General features: G+C 45.3%; 1 protein-coding gene across 1 annotated transcript; it reads left to right on the top strand.

Annotated features, from left to right (window-relative positions):
- Positions 1–9,825: 9,825 nt before the first annotated feature.
- Positions 9,826–11,877, top strand: LOC134444534 (piggyBac transposable element-derived protein 4-like). The gene has a single exon (XM_063193826.1). It carries the CDS (start codon positions 9,826–9,828, stop codon positions 11,875–11,877), a length of 2,052 nt encoding a protein of 683 aa, XP_063049896.1.
- Positions 11,878–18,907: the final 7,030 nt, after the last annotated feature.

Genomic DNA, 18,907 nt, shown 5'->3' with positions numbered 1-18,907 from the left:
ATAGCTTTGCACTGTGCAAGCACACCAAACATGACAAGATCGACAACGGCAACAGAAGTAATGGACTTTTAATAGAGGAGCTGGAAACAAAAGAGAGAAAAGTGATTTGGGCCACAAGAGGCGATTTGAGCGACATGAGCATCCGTTTGTTGTTGAACTTCAGCGAAGGATACGGTTTGGTGAAAGCTGCNACAGCTAATGGGAATGTAGGAATACTTGCATTCTACTTTAAACGGACATACTCTGTCACTTTCAGAACTCGAGTCGCTCCAGCTATGAAAACAGTTCAGCAAGTCTTTGTAGCTTTTGTCTCTTCTGGTGTGTTCATGCAGAACATAAGTCATGTTAACTTGCCACTGCTGTTTGCTTTGTGCTTAACCCGTTAAGACACGCCGTTATAAATTTGCTGTTACTAGAATGGCATAGTGCATTAAAGGCTATGTGTTCGGTCATAGTAGTGTAGTACTATGGTAGTTAACTTTTCAATACAGCGTGCCACCGGAGGTACGTCATGCATTATGGGGCTACAATAATGGTCACCATTCATAGAATCAGTAAATGGGGAAAAAAATCTATGAAGAAAGCCACTAAAAAGTGAGGTGGTAGGCCTATTTGTGTCCCTCTAATGCCCTCAGTTGGTAGGCATGGTCCATCAAATGGTGAACATTTAGACAAATACGTGGACATCCTTTAATCAAAGATACACTCCATTCTGATAATATTGATAAGCAGGGCTCTAATCTAACACCAGCCAACCGGCCAAACGCTGGTGAAATTTCAGTTTGGCTCGTAGAAAAGTCCAACTTATAGCCACTTTGACCCATTAGTGAGTGTGTGTATGGCTAGTATGATTAACATCTACTAGCCATTTTGGCTGGTGATGATGAAATTGAATTTAGAGTCCTGTTGATTAGTATTCCACACACTGCAGGGCGACCACCAAATCAGGAGGCCTCTTCTGATCTCTGTGTTAGAACATGACTCCCTCTAGTGTTCAATAAACAAACTTGGAAGTAAAGGTCAGGAGACCTAGGATAGGGGTGGACAGGGCTGTAACCAGACATTTTCAAATGCTGCTGTCAAATATTGCGTGCTGTACTGTATACCGTGCATTTAGAATGCTTTAAATACTTCAGTCAAACTCTTAAGTTTGTTTTTATTAATCACTGCCTTGAGGATAAATGGGGGTGTCGTATACAGACTGAATTTATCATTGTTGATCATATATCAATTTTCATCATAGATAAATTTTACATTACTGAAAAAAAAATACAGACATGACCTCTGTGTCCTCAATGGTAGTTACGGCCATGGTGGTGGAACACCAAATGCACATTACATTTAGCTGACAATGACATTACATAATATTTTGCTGTCTCTCTTATCTGACTTACTGTGCAGTTATTCAGGTAGACAGTCTCTACTTTGCTCAGGGGCAACTCAGCCATGGATGAAGGTGCAAGAAAGCATTTGACTTTACTCCCAAACCCACCTATGTTTAAGCAGGGGATTCAATTATATGACTCAAAGACCAACTCCTTAACAATTACACCACAGCTACCCACAAAGTTGATTGATCATGAAGAATTGTCCAATGACACGAAGAACCACTGTTGTATTACACCCCTTTACTGTTTGTACATAGGTGTGACGTAATCGGGATGCGTGCGCATTGTTGGAGCAGAGTCGAACATCGCACATTAGTAAAGAAACTAGCCAGGTGTTTTTTTTTCCAAAATAAGAAAATGGATGCTCACAATAACTTCAGATATGAAGTGGGCACCACAGACAAGGGCATTCCTCATGGTGTCTTCAGTCCAGTCGGTACGTTTAATTTCTTGTAGGCCTAACCACAAACATCTCCTATGCTTCTGGAACAGCCTATTCCGTCTCGGAATAGCGTAACAAGTGTACTTTTAGGATCTCTATTTTTTACACCCGTACACAATTCAGGACTGTCTTTAGGGTCTTCACTGTCTGTTTGTTTGTGTGAGCATTTGTTTGACACAAAAATGTGCGCGGAGTCAGTGATGACATGACTTCCAAACGGGTCCATATGTGCCCAGTTCCATACATACTACCTATATGTTACCTACCGCACATTCCCATTGAGTGGTCTACTGATACTTCCACTGACAAGCAGTCAAGTTGGTCCCAAACATCAGTTAGCTCATCATCACCACTGGAAAGTTAAACTTCCCACCGTAATGGCTTTTTAATAGCCACCAATCTCAGTCATTTTCTTTTCATTAACCTCTGTTTCCCTTTCCAATTACTGGATAAACTCTTACATTAAACATCTACGTTGCCAGCAGTTGGATCAACTAAAAACACACACTAACATAATACAGCTGAGGATCACTTCACATTGGCCAGACATTTGTGATATTTTTTTTTTGTTCTGCCTCAACCGCTAAGTCCTGTCAATCCAAGTAAATCCACCCCTTTTGTAAATAACTGCGGGAAAAGCTTTTGGTGGATCAATTTACAAGCCTTATTTTCACTGAACATGTATAGTGCCATATTGACTTAATATTGCGTTATGTGTCACGTTTGGTGGGTGAAGCGAACTTTGCACTGTGGAAAAGCACAGTTATAGCAAAATATCCCCACAGTACGTTGAAAAGACGAATCATTTTACACATCTTTAATAAGGTTATAAAGATTCTGACAATATGCTGAGAAAAAGCATATAGCCCATGCCTACTGGAACACAGTACAAACACCTCTAAATAGAGAAATGGCAAAAGCTCAAACACTGATGCCAGAGTCAGGTTTACCAATAAGCAGACTAGGCAGTTGCCTAGGGCCCCACAAAATTTGCCCATTGTATTAGGGGGGCCCCAGCATCAGCCCCGCCGCCATGGCAATACCAGTGAAAGCAATTCAAGGGGGCCCTGTGTCTATATTTTGCCTTGGGCCTCCAAATTGGTCGAACCGCTGCTGTCTGGTACAAAACAAAGCTGGCTAATGAAACAGCAAATTGCTTCAGCATTCTAGGTGTCCATTATGAACACAATACTTTCCCTCCCTTGTCAGCTAAATGTCTTATTAACACAAGGTGTCAATGTGATTTCAATATCACTAGAAGAAGAAGTTGCTTGTGTAAAATAATTAAAACTTGATGAAGATTCAGTTCTCAGTGCCAACAATGGGCCAGAGGAAAAGCCCACACCATCATTCAGTCAGGCCTTAATATATACTGCCATCTAGTGGTATGGTAACCACACACGTCTTTTCCTATTCTTACCCCTGCAACACATCTGAAAGCTCTTGAATCTTGAATACTACTGTGTAGATAGATAATTGGTTACTTACAGATAAGGAACAACACCATCAGCAATATGAGAAATATGAAAATTGGATCAATGCACACTTACAAAGATAGTACAACATTCATTTGCAGATCAGATGAGTCTTCGGATTTTCTTATTGGGGTGAAAAAATAAATCTTGGCAAATAATGTCTCAGTGATTCAGCAAGGGTTCATCACAAATTGCCTTTTTAAGGACATTAAAGCTTTCAAGTCAATCTAAATGTAGAATGACACACAAAGTTATGTAAAGAAAGCCATAAGATTGACACTTTCATTTTACCTTTGTTGTGTAATGGTTAATTAATGGCATTTTTCTTATTCCAATTAATAGATGTGGAACAAGTGGATCAAGATCTTTCCGGTTCTTCCGAAACCTTTCTGTGTTCCTCTGAAAAGTTTTAGGGTCCCCCACTATAGCGGAAGGTTCTTAGGGGTTCTAATGTGATGTCACACGTGAAAAGCACCACACACCATCAAAGGCGTTCAGGCCCGTTCAGTAACAATCTCTCCCACATGTATGCACTCCACTACTATGTGCTGTCCAAGAGATTATTTTGTCCCTTTGACCCTGTTCACACACACATACACACACGCACAGACACACACACACATACACACACACACACACACACACGCACACACACACACGCACACACACACACACACACACACACACATACACACACACGCGCGCACACACGCACACACACACACACACACACACACACACACACACACACACACACACACACACACACACACACACACAGATATCTAACACGACTCTAGTCACAGACTTTCCCAAGTTGATAATACACTCCTTCACGTGCTGCCCGAGATCCTATTTTGGTTTTGATAGCTAATTACTTGTCTATGGTTCACGCACGGTCTGTCGCTGGCTGTGTCGCTTGGTGTAGACAGTCACTTCCTGATCAGCTCTCTTTCTCTTGACATAAATCCCGCTCTGTACAGGCCATCTGCTGGTCATGGCGGTCTGACAACTGGGTTTCTGTTTCCTCCTGCGCTTCTTTTTTTTTGGTCTCCTTTTCCCCCGCAGACACAGTTTACAGCGACACATTGGCCCCCTTTGGCCAGCGGATCGCACAATCTGTCCCCACTATCATCTTACATCGAAAATTAAAAGGCAGCCCCTCACACCACATGCACGCACGCATGCACACACAGGCACTCATACACACACACTCACACACAGGCACTCATGCACATGCACGCACAAACGCACACACACACACACACACACACACACACACACACACACACACACACACACACACACACACACACACACACACACACACACGACAATGACTTCAGCACATGAGGCAAAGTGAAGATGCTTGAAAAGGATTGCGATATGAAACTCAGTTCTTTAAATGTACCCTTCGCTGTATTAAACATTGAGGTTAAACAAGATGGCATTGTAGATGTTCCTCTGAATTAAAAAAAAAAGATAGAGAACAGAATGTGCCCACGACTCGTTAGCTGTACTGAACTGAACTGACACAACATGGCTGTACTAAACAGGCAGCCATATGCAGTTCACCACAGAAACCAGATCCAGATCTCAAGCCAGGGCCAGGGCCAGAGCCATGAGCCAGGGGGGTGTCACCAGCACATAAACCCCCCAACACCCCTACTACCCCCTTGCCCACCATAATCTTTTAATGTATTAAACATTGAGGTTTAAGAAGATGACATTGTAGATGTACCTCTGAATTAAAAAAAAACAAGAAAGAGAACAAAATGTGCCCACGACTCGTTAGCTGTACTGAACTGAACTGACACAACATGGCTGAACAAGCAGGCGGCCATATGCAGAGAGTGCACCACAGAAGCCAGATCCAGATCTCGAGCCACAGCCAGAGCCAGAGCCATGAGCCAGAGGGGTGTCACCACCACATGACCCCCCCACTACCCCTACCCCCACCACCACATCCTGTGTCCTCCGCCAGGCAGGCAGGCAGGCAGACAGGCAGGCAGACAGACAGGCTCTCCACTCACAGCTGCCCTCTGGAGGTCACTTTGCCCCAAAGACGTCAAAGAAGTCCAAGATGGCCACCACCGCCACTACCACTGCTGCTGCTGCTGCTGCTGGCATCATCCTCCTCTTCCCAGCAGCACAGGCAGAGGAGGAGAGCAGAGAGGGGAAGGAGACGAGGAGTGTCAAGGGTGGTGGTGGGATGACGTCGCAAAATGGAGCTGGTGAAGTGACTGTAGTATTGGTGGTCTGCTGGTAAAAATCCATGTACTGTACAAGTAGGAGAGAGAGGGGGGGAGAGAGAGAATGAGAGAGAGAATGAGAGAGAATGAGAGAGAGAGGGAGAGAGAGAGAGAGAGAGAGATATTATAGCATTCACGTTCTTGCTTATCAGCATCGCAGATGGTCTACTCGCCTGCGAGTTTGGAGTGCCTTTAAAATGGCACCAATCTGTCTGTGTCCGTGAGAGAGGTAAAACACTGAGGGAAGTCTATTGGCCTTGTAATTGCTGCAAGCTGCGTCCCCCCTCTTGAAGATACGACAATTACCTTTAGCACACAGTGCAGAGAGAGAGAAAGAGAGAGAGAAAGAGAGAGAGAGAGAGACTGTGTGCCCGTAACTGCCTAACTTTCCTGTGAGGTGCAACATTTTGGGCCCCGGCCCCATAAATCTCACACTGTTTCTGTTTATCTTGATAATTTTGTTGGTACATTTCTAAAACCAGGCACTGAGTGAGGTCGAAAGAGGACACTCTACTTAAAGTGGCACCAAATTAAAAGCTGTAGCACATTATTCACATTGCCAGCTTTTCCTCATGTAATTCCATTGCTGGGAGCTGGAATTGACTCTATAACATGGCACATGTACAATAGAGAGTACGAGTACACGCATGGATTTGGCACCAGGTGCAGAGAAGCTGAAGTTGCCAGATTAGGCCCATATGCATGCTGGAATCAGAAGCAGTCTGGTTTGTCCATCATGTACACGTCATGTATACATCAGGGAAGTCGACGGGAGGGACAAAGGGGTACGCTGCCCCAGGCCCCAGGGATAAAAGGGGCTCATAATCGGGTCCTCATTACATTGCATGTGTTGCGTGGAGGGGGGGGGGCTTTTAGATGACTTCGTCCCGGGGCCCGGCCAAAGCTGTCAGTGCATGCCATGTCAACGTACCGTCAGGGTTGCCAGATGAGGCTGATGATTTCCAGCCCAAAAAATGCTCGAAACCCGCCTAGAAGCACAAAATCCCACCCAATTCTATTGATTTCTATGGCAAAAATTGGGCGGGTTTTTCTGCTAAATGCCATTTTTTCCCGCACACGGCCATCCTAAGCAGCCCAATTGGGCAGGAAACAGCCCAATCTGGCAACACTGCGTACCGTTCCACAAACCCCTGAAGCTTACAACACGAGTTGGACAGAACACAGATGCTGTAATCAATTTAATGGTTTCGTCTTGAGGGGATTTCTGCCTACATATGTAACTCATTGGTGTATGTATGCACATGAACTGTAACTGCAGCTTACAGACATGGAGGATCTCTTTGCTCCCCTTTCTTCTTCATTTATTGCAATGTGCTAATGGATGGAAATTAATATGTGCAAATTGATGCAAATAAATGCAAGCTGCAACATGACAAATACATGGGATTTTTTTTCTGTCATGTCAATTACTCACGAATGTGTTTACATTATGGTAGTTGTACATATCCTTGAATGAACTTGTCGACTTCAAAAGCCCATTGTTTAGACTCTAAACTGACATGTCAGTCTTTGATACAATTGCTGTCATCTCTGGCATATCAAAGCTAGACTACTATCCTATGTTCTATTACTGTAAAAGTGCCCATGTGTGTGTGTGTGTGTGTGTGTGTGTGTCTCTCTGTGTGTGTGTGTGTGTGTGTGTGTGTGTGTGTGTGTGTGTGTGTGTGTGTGTGTGTGTGTGTGTGTGTGTGTGTGTGTGTGTGTGTGTGTGTGTGTGTGTGTTCGCTGTGTGCATGTATTACACTGCTTATACAGTATGCTATGACATCTTCAACTGCCAATACCTAAAAACAAGATGCCACCATTTCTGATATCACATAGAGAGGGAGAGAGAGAGAGGGAAAAAAAGAGAGAGGGAGGAGCCAGCACCTTCCTTCCACCTTCCCTCATTCCCTCCACCGCACCCCCCACCACCACCACCACCACCAACTCTCTCCGTGCTGCACTCTCTCTCTCTCTGAGCCACTCTTTCGCTCACCCGCATACTCAAGCTCTCCTTCTCTCCTCACGCCCCCTCCCCCTTCTGCTCTACCAAACCAGCGCCCCCCTCCTTTCTCCACCACACACACACACGCACACAAGGACACACACACACACACACACTCACGCATACATGCAAGGACACGCACACACGCACAGAGACACACACGCAAGGACACACACACACACACTCACACTCACACACAGACGTACAGTCTCAGCCCCCATTGGTCAGTGGCTCTCTCCACCCCACCATTGGAGTCTCCATGGGGTCTGCTGCAGCCCAGAGCTCCGGGGGCCTTGAAATGCTGGAGTGAGGGTTTTTTCCCCTCCCTTTCTATTTTTGGTGGAGTTATCTTTTTAAGCACACCAACACTCCCTCTCTCTTTTTTTCCCTCCCTCTCTCTCTCTCTCTCTCTCTCTCTCTCTCTCACTCGCTCTCTTTCTTTCTCAATGCCTAACCATTGCCAATTCACTGCTGGGCTTGTGCCGTGTGTCGCCTTACAGAAAAAGAAAATGAGGCATTCCAAAGAGGTGTGCCCCCCCCCTTTCCACAGTGGCTGTGGCTTGCCATGGACCCACCAACACTTCTACAGAGAGAAGCATAAAGGCGTCAAAGAGCTTCTCGTCCTAAAATTAAAACTCCCCGTTTTAGCGCAGTCAGCTTTGTTGGCTAAGACTAGAGCTCCCCAAAATGCAAAAAGCAAGACATTATAATATCATGTGAATGTGCGGAGATTTGAAAGAGAACACAAAGACAAAACAACTAGAGACATGCATGCATGGTCGAACTATGCTTGCTATAGTTGTGAGTGTGTGTTTTTAAATGTCCATGGCACATGTGGTGCATGGCTGCCATTATACACCAGCAGGCTTGAACGCTGGCGTTCGGCATGGACATTTTCTTCAGGCTTGGCTTCCTGCAATAGTTCACATTCTTCTCTCACTGCACTGCAGTGCTCCCCCCTCTCAGAACAGAAGACTAGCAACTGCTACCCAGCACCATGCACAGCCCACATTTCCACACACAGCCACAAGAACACCCAGTACTATGCTGGTGTGTGGTGCTGGTGTGCTAGGTTATGCCAAATCCCGGTGACATCCTCACCTTGACTACTATGGTCTTTTAACAAATATGGTAATGCAATGATTTTGTGGCTCAAAAGCAAGAGGTTACAGAATGGAGTAATAGACCCTGCCCACTTAAAAAAAGGGGGTTGTGGTGTTACCAACTTATGGTGACGCTGGCCGAATTAATCTTTGTGCCTTTACGCATTAAGCTGCCAAAATGCATTGGAGATTTTTTTGGTTCTTGCCTCTGTGCTATCTTGAAGTTGCTTTTTTTCCTTTTCAGAGCTGCATGCTCAACCAAGCACAGCGCCAACCACTGACTGAACACGAGGAAGGGAGGGGAGGAGAGATATAGATGACTCCCAAGGCTTTTTAAACAGAGAGGGGAGGGGAAATAACTGCTGTGCTTGTTTGACACAAAACTTTACAATTTCTTCTGTGTAGCCTATCCTTCATGCCCTCTGCTCCCCATCACTGGTCTTTGAATTACATACACTATTATAACCCCACCGTGCACTACTGCTTTGTTGCCCACGACTGTGATTGATGTTTGTTTCACTGCAGAGCGTAAACACGACACGCACATATAGTGTTGCCGGTACATTTACCTGTCAAACATCTGCGTCAGGCGATGTCACGATGCGCCCAGGGGTTGGCATTGGCAATTGCGCACCCATAACAACGGTGTTGTTACTAATGCATTCGCAGCATGTGTTTAAGCCATGTTGGTCAAGTTATCGTTCATTAAAACTATGGATTGTCATACCAAGAGTGCTTACTGTATGCTTGGGCACATAATTGTTATACCTGGTTTTCCATGGGGTTTTATTCGTGATTGGTGGCCAGCTACAAAGAGTGGCGACTGCCAGCGGGCATTTCAACAGCAAGCGGCCATCTGCCAGCCTAGCGAACTAGCAACCCCACCAGCTGCAGTCGCAAAACGCCCTTACAAAGCAGGACATGCAAGCAGCTTCTGACGTCTGCGGCCACACTGCGCTACAAAGCGTAGAAAAACCAAGAGCGGAAACAATGAGATTCAAGGCTCCCAAAACAGCATGGTTTAAAGACCACCGAGTTACCCGTGGACGCACATAAGTACAGTTCAAATGATTTTTAAATTTGCGGCTAGTTTTTAGAAATATTTACCCCGCTAACATAAATAAAAGACTCATGCAGGGGCAGTTCAATACCCCGACATGGCGGCAAGAAAAAGGAGAGAGCTTTTTACTATTTTGGAAACTAGCGCGGACACAGAAACTAATACCGTCTCCGACAGTGAAGAATGTCCGTTAAATCTTTCAGCAGATGTGAAGTGGTTCGAGATTCCTTTTAGAGACCCGGACTCGGACTATGAGGAAGAAGAACTACAGGAGAACGAGGGGGAGACTGAATTCAAAAGCACAGCGGCAGCAGACGAGACTGCGGACTCAGCCAGCTACATCGCGGGAGGCGGTTGCAATATTATTTTAGTCACTGGAAATGGGATCAAGCACGAAGAGTACGCAGAGGATTACGCTGAGGAGTCCTATTATTCTACCTCCAATAACTGCTCTGAAACAGCGTCTACCGACTCGGACATTGATTTTTCTGATTTGGAGGAGGAGGAACACTCGGGGTTATTCAGTTCGGATGATCTTTTGGACGAAGACTGCACTTCTCCGGACTTCTGGGGAGAGCCCGATCAGGTAATATCAATTGAGCCATTCACTGCTGTCAGTGGCCCTCAGCACTCGCTGGGGGATGATGCTGACACACTAGACTACTTCCGGTTGCTCTTCCCAGATTCATTGTTTGAACACATGGTAGAACAAACAAACAACTACGCCCTCTATAGGCAAAGGAGGAGCGGGAGATCAGATGCCCATTGGCATCCCACTGACCTGAGGGAGATGAGGGCATACATAGGTCTCAATATCCTCATGGGCATCAACCAGCTCCCTGACTATGGCATGTACTGGGCTAGTGACATATTCATAGGCAACGCTGGCTTCAAAAAGACTATGACAGCAAGGCGCTTCGAGAAACTTAACCAAAACCTGCACTTGTGCGACCGCGAGTCGGAGCCGACGCGTGGCGAACTGGGCTACGACGGCCTTTACAAAATACGCCCCCTGCTGGACATGGTGGAGAGCACCATGTGGGACTCGTACGCTCCAAACCGCTGCCTCACCATTGACGAGTGTGCCCTGGCCTCCAAGGGCCGCTTCTCACCCACACAGTACATGCCCTCCAAGCCCCTGCGCAAAGGCCTCCGGGTCTGGATGCTGTGCGACTCGCGCTCGGGCTACTGCCACCGTACGCGCGTCTACGTGGGCAAGCCCGACGAGGAGGCGGCCCTCGGCGTGGCGCGCAAGGCGGTGACGTCGCTGGTGCGCGGCCTGGAGGCCAAGCACCACCACATCTTCATGGACAGCTTCTTCACCTCTGTGCCCCTGCTGCAGAGGCTGCTGCGGGACGGCCTGTACGCCTGCGGCCCCACCCACCCGTCCCGCCGCGGCTACCCGGACACCCTCAAGCCGCGCAACGTGGGCAAGCTGGCGCCGGGGGAGTTCTACCAGTGCCAGCGCGGCAACCTGGTGGCCACCGTCACGCGCGACGCCAAGGTGGTCAGCTGCCTGTCCACCAACTCGGCGCCGGGCATCGTGGGCATCAGCCCCAGCAGGCAGAGGGACGGAGAGGGCAGCGACGGGGACAGCAGTGGCGGCTGCAGCGCACCAGGGGCCTGCCTGGGCGTGGGCATGGGGCTGGGCCTAGGCCTGGGCATGGGAGTGCCGAGGCCTCTGCCGCTGCTGCTGTACCAGGAGAACATGCGCGGCGTGGACCTGTGCGACCAGCTGCGCGAGTGTTACCAGGTGGGCCGGCCGTGCAAGAAGTGGTGGCGTTACTTCCTGTGGTTCTACGTGAACCTGTGCATCGTCAACGCCTACGTGATACTGCGCGAGACGCGCTCGGGCGCCCCGCCGGCGGGCTTCAATGGCAAGCAGTTCAGCCAGCGCCACTTCCGGGTGCGGCTGGCCCAGCAGCTGATTGGGGACTACCAGGGGGCGCGGGGCATGGAGCGGGCCGCCCGCAAGCGCCACGCCGACTCGCCGCTGGAGTACGGGCACCGGCTGGAGCGCATGTCGGAGCGCTCGCGGCGCTGCCGGAACTGCACCAACAAGGGCCTACGCCACGAAAGCGTGTTCGGCTGCAAGATCTGCAACGTGCACCTCTGCCGCGGGGGCTGCTTCTCAGAATTCCATAAATAAGCCTTTTTTTTATTCGTATCTCTTTGTCTTTTTTGTTTGTTTTTTTGTTTGTTTGTTTATTGTCTCTTATTTACAGTTGCTTGTTTTTGTTCTAATGTGACATCCGAGAAAACAACAAAACGAAACAAAAAAAAAACTTTGTTATCCAAAGGTTATCATTACAGGTACTGTACACCTCATACTTAGATTTCAGTAGTAATTGTTAAACTAGTCATACTTATTAGGGTAGTGAAAAATGCACGTTTCTCAACTAGCAATGAAATCTGTTAATCCTTTAGTTGCATTAACGTGGAATTCGTCAAAAATTGCCTTTCGTAAGACGACAAACAAGGCCTTGTGTCACCTTTTTATATTACAGGAAAGAAAAAAAAAACATTTATTAAGAAGAAAAAAAAACACTAAAGCTAGAAAACTTTGAAGCCATTCAAGTGGAAAAAATGTCTTTTCTGTGAGACCTTCTTATGCTTTTTCCAAAATAAATCCTCCATAAAAAATAGGCCTCACTTCTCTCTTTTCACTGCCTCACTTCTTATCGAAAAATAGCCATCATAGTCACAACAAAGGACTCTCTCTCTTTCTCTCTCTCTCTCTCTCTCTCTCTCTCTCTCTCTCTCTCTCTCTCTCTCTGCACAGTGTGCTAAAGGTAATTGTCGTATCTTCAAGAGGGGGGACGCAGCTTGCAGCAATTACAAGGCCAATAGACTTCCCTCAGTGTTTTACCTCTCTCACGGACACAGACAGATTGGTGCCATTTTAAAGACACTCCAAACTCGCAGGCGAGTAGACCATCTGCGATGCTGATAAGCAAGAACGTGAATGCTATAATATGTGCGTGTCAATGAAATACTCTTAAAACGGTAGGATCACTACGTTGCAAAAGAGATCTCTGAGAAGGACCTCTTACACTATGTGCACTTGTGAGGAGTGTTGTCACGGTGAAGTGCGGGCCATATTACTCATCTGAAGAGTGTCAAGCTAATAGATCATTCATTCATTCACATCACACACACACACACACACACACACACACACACACACACACACACACACAAGCAAGGTGCAAAGCACAAGGGCTTGTCTCTACATCACACATCACAAACTGAAGTAGTAATACTGTTGGCCTTCACTTGTCATCAGATGCATAAATATTTCTTTTGAATAGCTCCATCCGCCTGAAAACATGGGCATTTAAACAGACAATTCAACCTGCCCTCTATTTCTCTCCCTGTCTGTCTATCTGTCTGTCTCTCTCTCTCGAGCACACACACACACACACACACACACACACACACACACACACACACACACACACACACACACACACACACACACACACACACACACACACACACTCTCTCTCTCTCTCTCTCTCTCTTGCTCTCTCTCTGCTCTTTTTTTGTTTGTTTGTTTTTTACTTATTTTTTTAATTTCTACTTTTTTATTTATCTGCCACGTCATGAAGAATGCACTGCATGTAATTACATCAGTCACATTATATAATGACCTAACTCAAAACTGTACGTTACACTATTTGGGGCCATTCAGTTCCTTTTTCTCAGTCATGGGTGTGATTTTAGGTGTGGATGAGGACATGTCCATACCACTTTTTTCAGGTAAACCTAGCTTGTCCCCATCACTTTTTCCCAAATATACTGCAAACATAGTTTGCTATGGACAATTTGCCATTATACTATCCCCACCACTTTCCAACCCAAACCTACACCATCTCAGCCATGTAGTATCTTTCAACACAGCAATGCAGAAGTATTCTTTGGGAGTGTAGTGTTGTGACTGGGAAATGAGGATTCCATTTTAACGTAATGGTGCATACGTTGAGTGACTGGAGCATTATATTCCTTTTTTTGGTTGAGCTGTGAACACAGTTGTCCTTTGTTGTTCTTGCCCTTGCAACCGCATGCTATTGTTAACAGAAATTTGACACCTTCAATGATCAGTGGAAACGTGTGGGTCCACAAAAGCTAGTCTTGGGACATTGGTAGTAGTGTGGACTTTTGCCTTTTTGACTTTGTCTGTGTCACATATTGTGTCATTTAAGCAATGTCCCCTTTTTTGCTTGAATGGACTATACCACAAACCTTCTCGAGGTTCTTTCTCGCAAAGAAACGCAGGCTCGCTCAAAAAATGGAACTGTTTGGCACAGGAAGCAAGGTTGCCTTCAGGCTCCGTGGTAGGGCATTCATCCCAAAGCCAGACCGGCATGCACGCCACACTTTTCGCGAATGAGAGCCTGCATGAATAGCCGAGCTAACAGGATTCATTTGGATGGGCACGGAGTGGTGGGTACATGTGTTTTCTGTAGGCTTATTTTCTTCTTCTCTCCCCCTCTCTCTTTCTCGCTCTCTCTCTCTCTCTCTCTCTCTCTCTCTCTCTCTCTCTGTCTCTCTCTCTCTCTCCTTCCCTGTGTCTGTGTCTCTTTCTTGCTTTTTCGTTCAGTCTTTCTGGTGGTTATTCAGAGTACTGGGCCTCTGGTCCCTACCGAGCAAGCATGCAAGCAGGCGAGGGTTTTTTTTTTTGGTCGCTCAGATCTTACTGCAGTGCATTTTCCCCGCAGCTCCCCAACTGGGAGAGGGTTAGTCAACTGGACGCCCCTCCCGTTGATCTGGGGGAGTCCCAGGGGGAGTTTCCATGGCAACCCCAACCAGCGAAGACAGGGAGTTGCCAGCAGGCTCAAACTGTTGTCATGGGTACTCACTGGCGGTTGGGTTGGGTTGGGTTGGGTTGGGGTGGGGGATCTCTCTCTCTCTCTCTCTCTCTCTCTCTCTCTCTCTCTCTCTCTAAACCACTACTCCAGCCCTCCTTTCCAAAAACAGCCTCCCCAGCACATACGGCAGTACAGCAAAAGGGACACTGGGTATTCTATTGTGACTCAAGATTTGCATTGCGCTGCAGTGGGGAATGTGTGTACCACCACAACCACCACACACCAATAATGCACAGCCATGTGTGGCCCTGTTTGGTCTGAAGGAGGGAAGGGGACATATGGAAGATGAGACATGGCATGTTCTCTAAATAGTGAATTAGACATACTGAATATATTTTGATTCACTAGATCGAGTCAGAGTTTTTGATAAACTAGCGTACAGTATGTGTGAAGGTAAAGATGTGTACATGGCCGCCATGGGCAATTGACCCACTTATTGTTTGTAAAGATAAACGTAAAATTAGAATACCTGAGGGAATAACATGGCAGGGATATATTGATACTTAGTTATTTAGCTTTTTTTTAAAAATCAATAACCAATGCTGGTATTTTTGTCAAGAAATATAAAAATACATGGCAGGCCTACTTTAGGTCATAGTGAGACAAATTTGTGGTAAGACAATCTAATAATGTGGCTCCCTGATTAGATTATCTGGGTCTGTCTCCTATCCACACACAGTGCTATAGCCTAAAGACACTTCCTAAAAACTGTACAATACTAACCACTCTTTGATTGACAGGAGTTGTTCCCATGCATACCCTTCTCATTCCACCTCTCATGGCTCCATTTATATGGAGGCAAGTATGTGCCAAAACCATTAGGATTATTTTATGCATTGTAAACCTTTCAGCGTAGTCTATGTCATTTGCGTTTTTACGGGATGCGACGCAACACAAAGGGGCTGTTAAAACCATTAACAAAATCTCTATAAAATCTGAGACTTCCAATAGGAAAAGTCTGTTCCAACGCAAGTAGGAAGTCAATGCAATAGGGACCCAGTTCTGCCCTCCCCTTCTGGGCCCGGGGCAAGTGACACCTTTGTTCCCCCAAACAAAGGAAAAAAGATCCACATAGTTATTTCAAAAATATTCGTGTCCATATCTCCTATATTTCTTATGTGGACATGATTATGTGAACCCAAATGACCTTCTCAAATATGATGTGCTTGTTGATCAAGAATGGGATCCAAGTACAGCATCAGACCACTGCAACACTCCATCATTTCAAAGCAGTAGTTAAGAATCCGACATATTTTTATGGTCTGCATTTGTGGCTGATCAGCCCAAAACATGCTCTCTGCCTGAGGTTACAATCTCTTCTACTGGAAAAAATACGCAGATCACATGCACACACTCACACATGCGCACACACACACGCGCGCGCGTGCACACACACACACACACACACACACACACACACACACACACACACACACACACACACACACACACACACACACACACACACACACACACACACACACACACACACACACACACACACACACACACACACATTCATGCAGGAACACACACCTGCTTAATTTTTTTTTCAACAGTTCACTCATAGGTCTCTCCATCTCTCTTATAATTTACATACCAAAATGTGGCAAAATAGTGATGCATTTTTTGGGTAATGCATTACTCGATAATGAAGTCATAAACATAGCTGCAAGGCAAGTGTAGTGGGCTCTAAAACAAATGCTTTGTCAGTGTTCCCAGTTTACAGATAGTCCGATACACATGATAGTACAGGTACCTATACATGTTTTCCCAATTTACTAATATATACAATGGTGCAGTCGGTTATTGTATAATCTTATGTAGGCGAAGAGTGGCAATATAAATATCATAGTACAGTAGTGTGAAAACAAAGACATTTTCAGCCATTTGTAAATAAATAAAATGTTCAATAAAACCATGCAAGACATCAGAGTTATGATTCTGGTAGTTGCAATGTATTGTGTCACAATGTGTGTTATGGAAACATTCGAATAGAACAGATTGCTTTTCATATAACTTGATGCCAAAGCAGGTTTAAAAGCATTTCACAACTGGTGTCTTGTTTAGTGTAACTCCATGTATCAACATGGAACATTAGACTACTTACACTGTGCATACCTAACTGTAACCCTGACCCTAATCTTGAGATGCCAGGTAAGTACATAATGTTACATACTGTTAGACCTACATACTTTTGACACTGCACCTAATTCACGGGAAGAGTAAAGTGTAGTACAATTTGTAGTACAATTTTAGTGCAATTTGTAGTACAGAGTGTAGTACAATTTTATATAGGCCTATGATTTATAACATAGGATTGGATATTACAGTCGTGCAATTGGAAGCTGTTCTATCAGAGAAACAGCTCTTGCATGGCCAAAGAAGACTTCTTGATGTGCCTAGAGCAGGGCTCCCCAACCTCTCTGGGTCTGAGGGATGAGATGAAAATTGGAAATGAGGAAGGCTAATTGTTCGTTTAAAATGATAAATTCTAGACATCCTTTTCAAATAAATCTTTGATTAGATGACAGTTTGCCTTTCATTAGCGATGATGATAATAATCGTAATCTAAGTAGTATTTAAACATGAAAACAAGAAAAAAATATATTTTGAACAGTAATCAGTATTTTAAGAGTTTCATTGCAAAATGGTGTATATCCATTTTGGAAAGTTGACATGTTTGTATTGGGCATTCCAATACATTGCAAAATGCATTTTATATAGGTTTAAAAAGTATGTTCTCAAAATATTTGCATGGCAAGAATTCACACATAGATCATAACACTTCTGAATAGTCATTTCCAATAATAAAATGCAAAAGTAAAAAATAATGGATACACCATTTTGTAACGAAACTCTTAATTTGTAAATATCCCTGATGGTCACCTTAGCAGTGTTTCCCAACCAGGGGTACGTGTACCACTAGGAGTATGCGAGCACACCTCAGGGGGTACGTGGAAAAAAATAAAAACAAATACATGGGGTGTAGCCACTTTGGGATAGCAGAATAGATATAGAGCATGTGTGATGGGGGTACTCTTCATATGACAATGTGGCTTGTGGGTACACGGGACAAAAAAGTTTGGGAAACACCGCCTTAGAGGAATGTAGGGCTACTTGGTGCTTGCGCAGCGATGGGTGACCCCTAGCCTCAGGAGTGTGATTGTGTCCTTCATGTTATTGTTTACGCCACTGAACATGGAGGTCAGAGGAGGTCTACTCATTCCAGGAACTCGTCCATGCATTTGCAATTCGCCCAGTAGGTGGCAGTCTCTACAATATAATATTCTAAACACGTGTTCTCCTGCAGGTGGCAGTGAGACTATGTCATGAGGAATGGCAACTATGAGACTGGGGAATGTCACAAATGTGTGGCATTAAAAACTGACAAAGGGTGATGGGCAAATAGGGGAAAAAAGAACTGGAACATGTGATGAAGACATTTGTGAATATGAACTTGGCATTGAAAGTATGCCAAGTAGTAGTTCTACAAGAACATCTACTGATGAATACATTTGAGTAATGCTATGTAGAGTAGCCTATATGTGAAGTGAAAGCCAATTGGGAAACTCCAACTCTCATCGTCATTGTGACACAGCACTACACAACACACAAGTGAACACTGCACACAACGAAATTGCCTTACCCCTGCAAGGGGGCAGCCCTCAATGGCGCCCCAAGCAGTACGGCGGGATGGTACCATGCTCAGGGTACCTCAGTCATGGAGGAGGATGGGGGAGAGCACTGGTTAACTACTCCCCCCACCAGCCTGGTGGGTCGGGAGTCGAACCGACAACCTGTGGGCTACAAGTCTGACGCCCTAACCGCTTATGTGACCATCAAACTTCCATCAATATTTAACTTTGTGACCATGTATCTCCCATTATTGGAGCTAACGCGGTGGCCATAGCAAGGCATTCACAGACAATACACATTACCATTAAGAAGGCAGAACAGTCCATTGACAATTTAGCCATTAGGCAAGGAATAAGGTGACATAAAGTGACATAAGGTGACACTAAATCAGGTAATCAGGTTGTTACACTTCCAAGTTTTATTTTGCAATATGTTTAATAAGAGTTCAACAAGGGCCACTTCAGTCAGAATCATTTATTTATCTTTTCAACCTAGTTACAGTTAGTAAGTCTTCCTAGACACCCATGTGTGAACATCCATAGCCAAGTTTTTTGGGGTTTTTTTTGTGCTTGTTTTACTACAGTAAATCATAGTGATATGAGCTATATGAGCTATCACTTAAAACATCAACAATATAGGGTAACAATTAATCAGGATTTCCCCCCCCCT

This window comes from Engraulis encrasicolus, chromosome 3 (genome assembly GCF_034702125.1).
Source record: "Engraulis encrasicolus isolate BLACKSEA-1 chromosome 3, IST_EnEncr_1.0, whole genome shotgun sequence".
Classification (NCBI taxonomy): Eukaryota; Metazoa; Chordata; class Actinopteri; order Clupeiformes; family Engraulidae; genus Engraulis; species Engraulis encrasicolus.
This window is presented reverse-complemented; position numbering and strand designations above follow the sequence as displayed.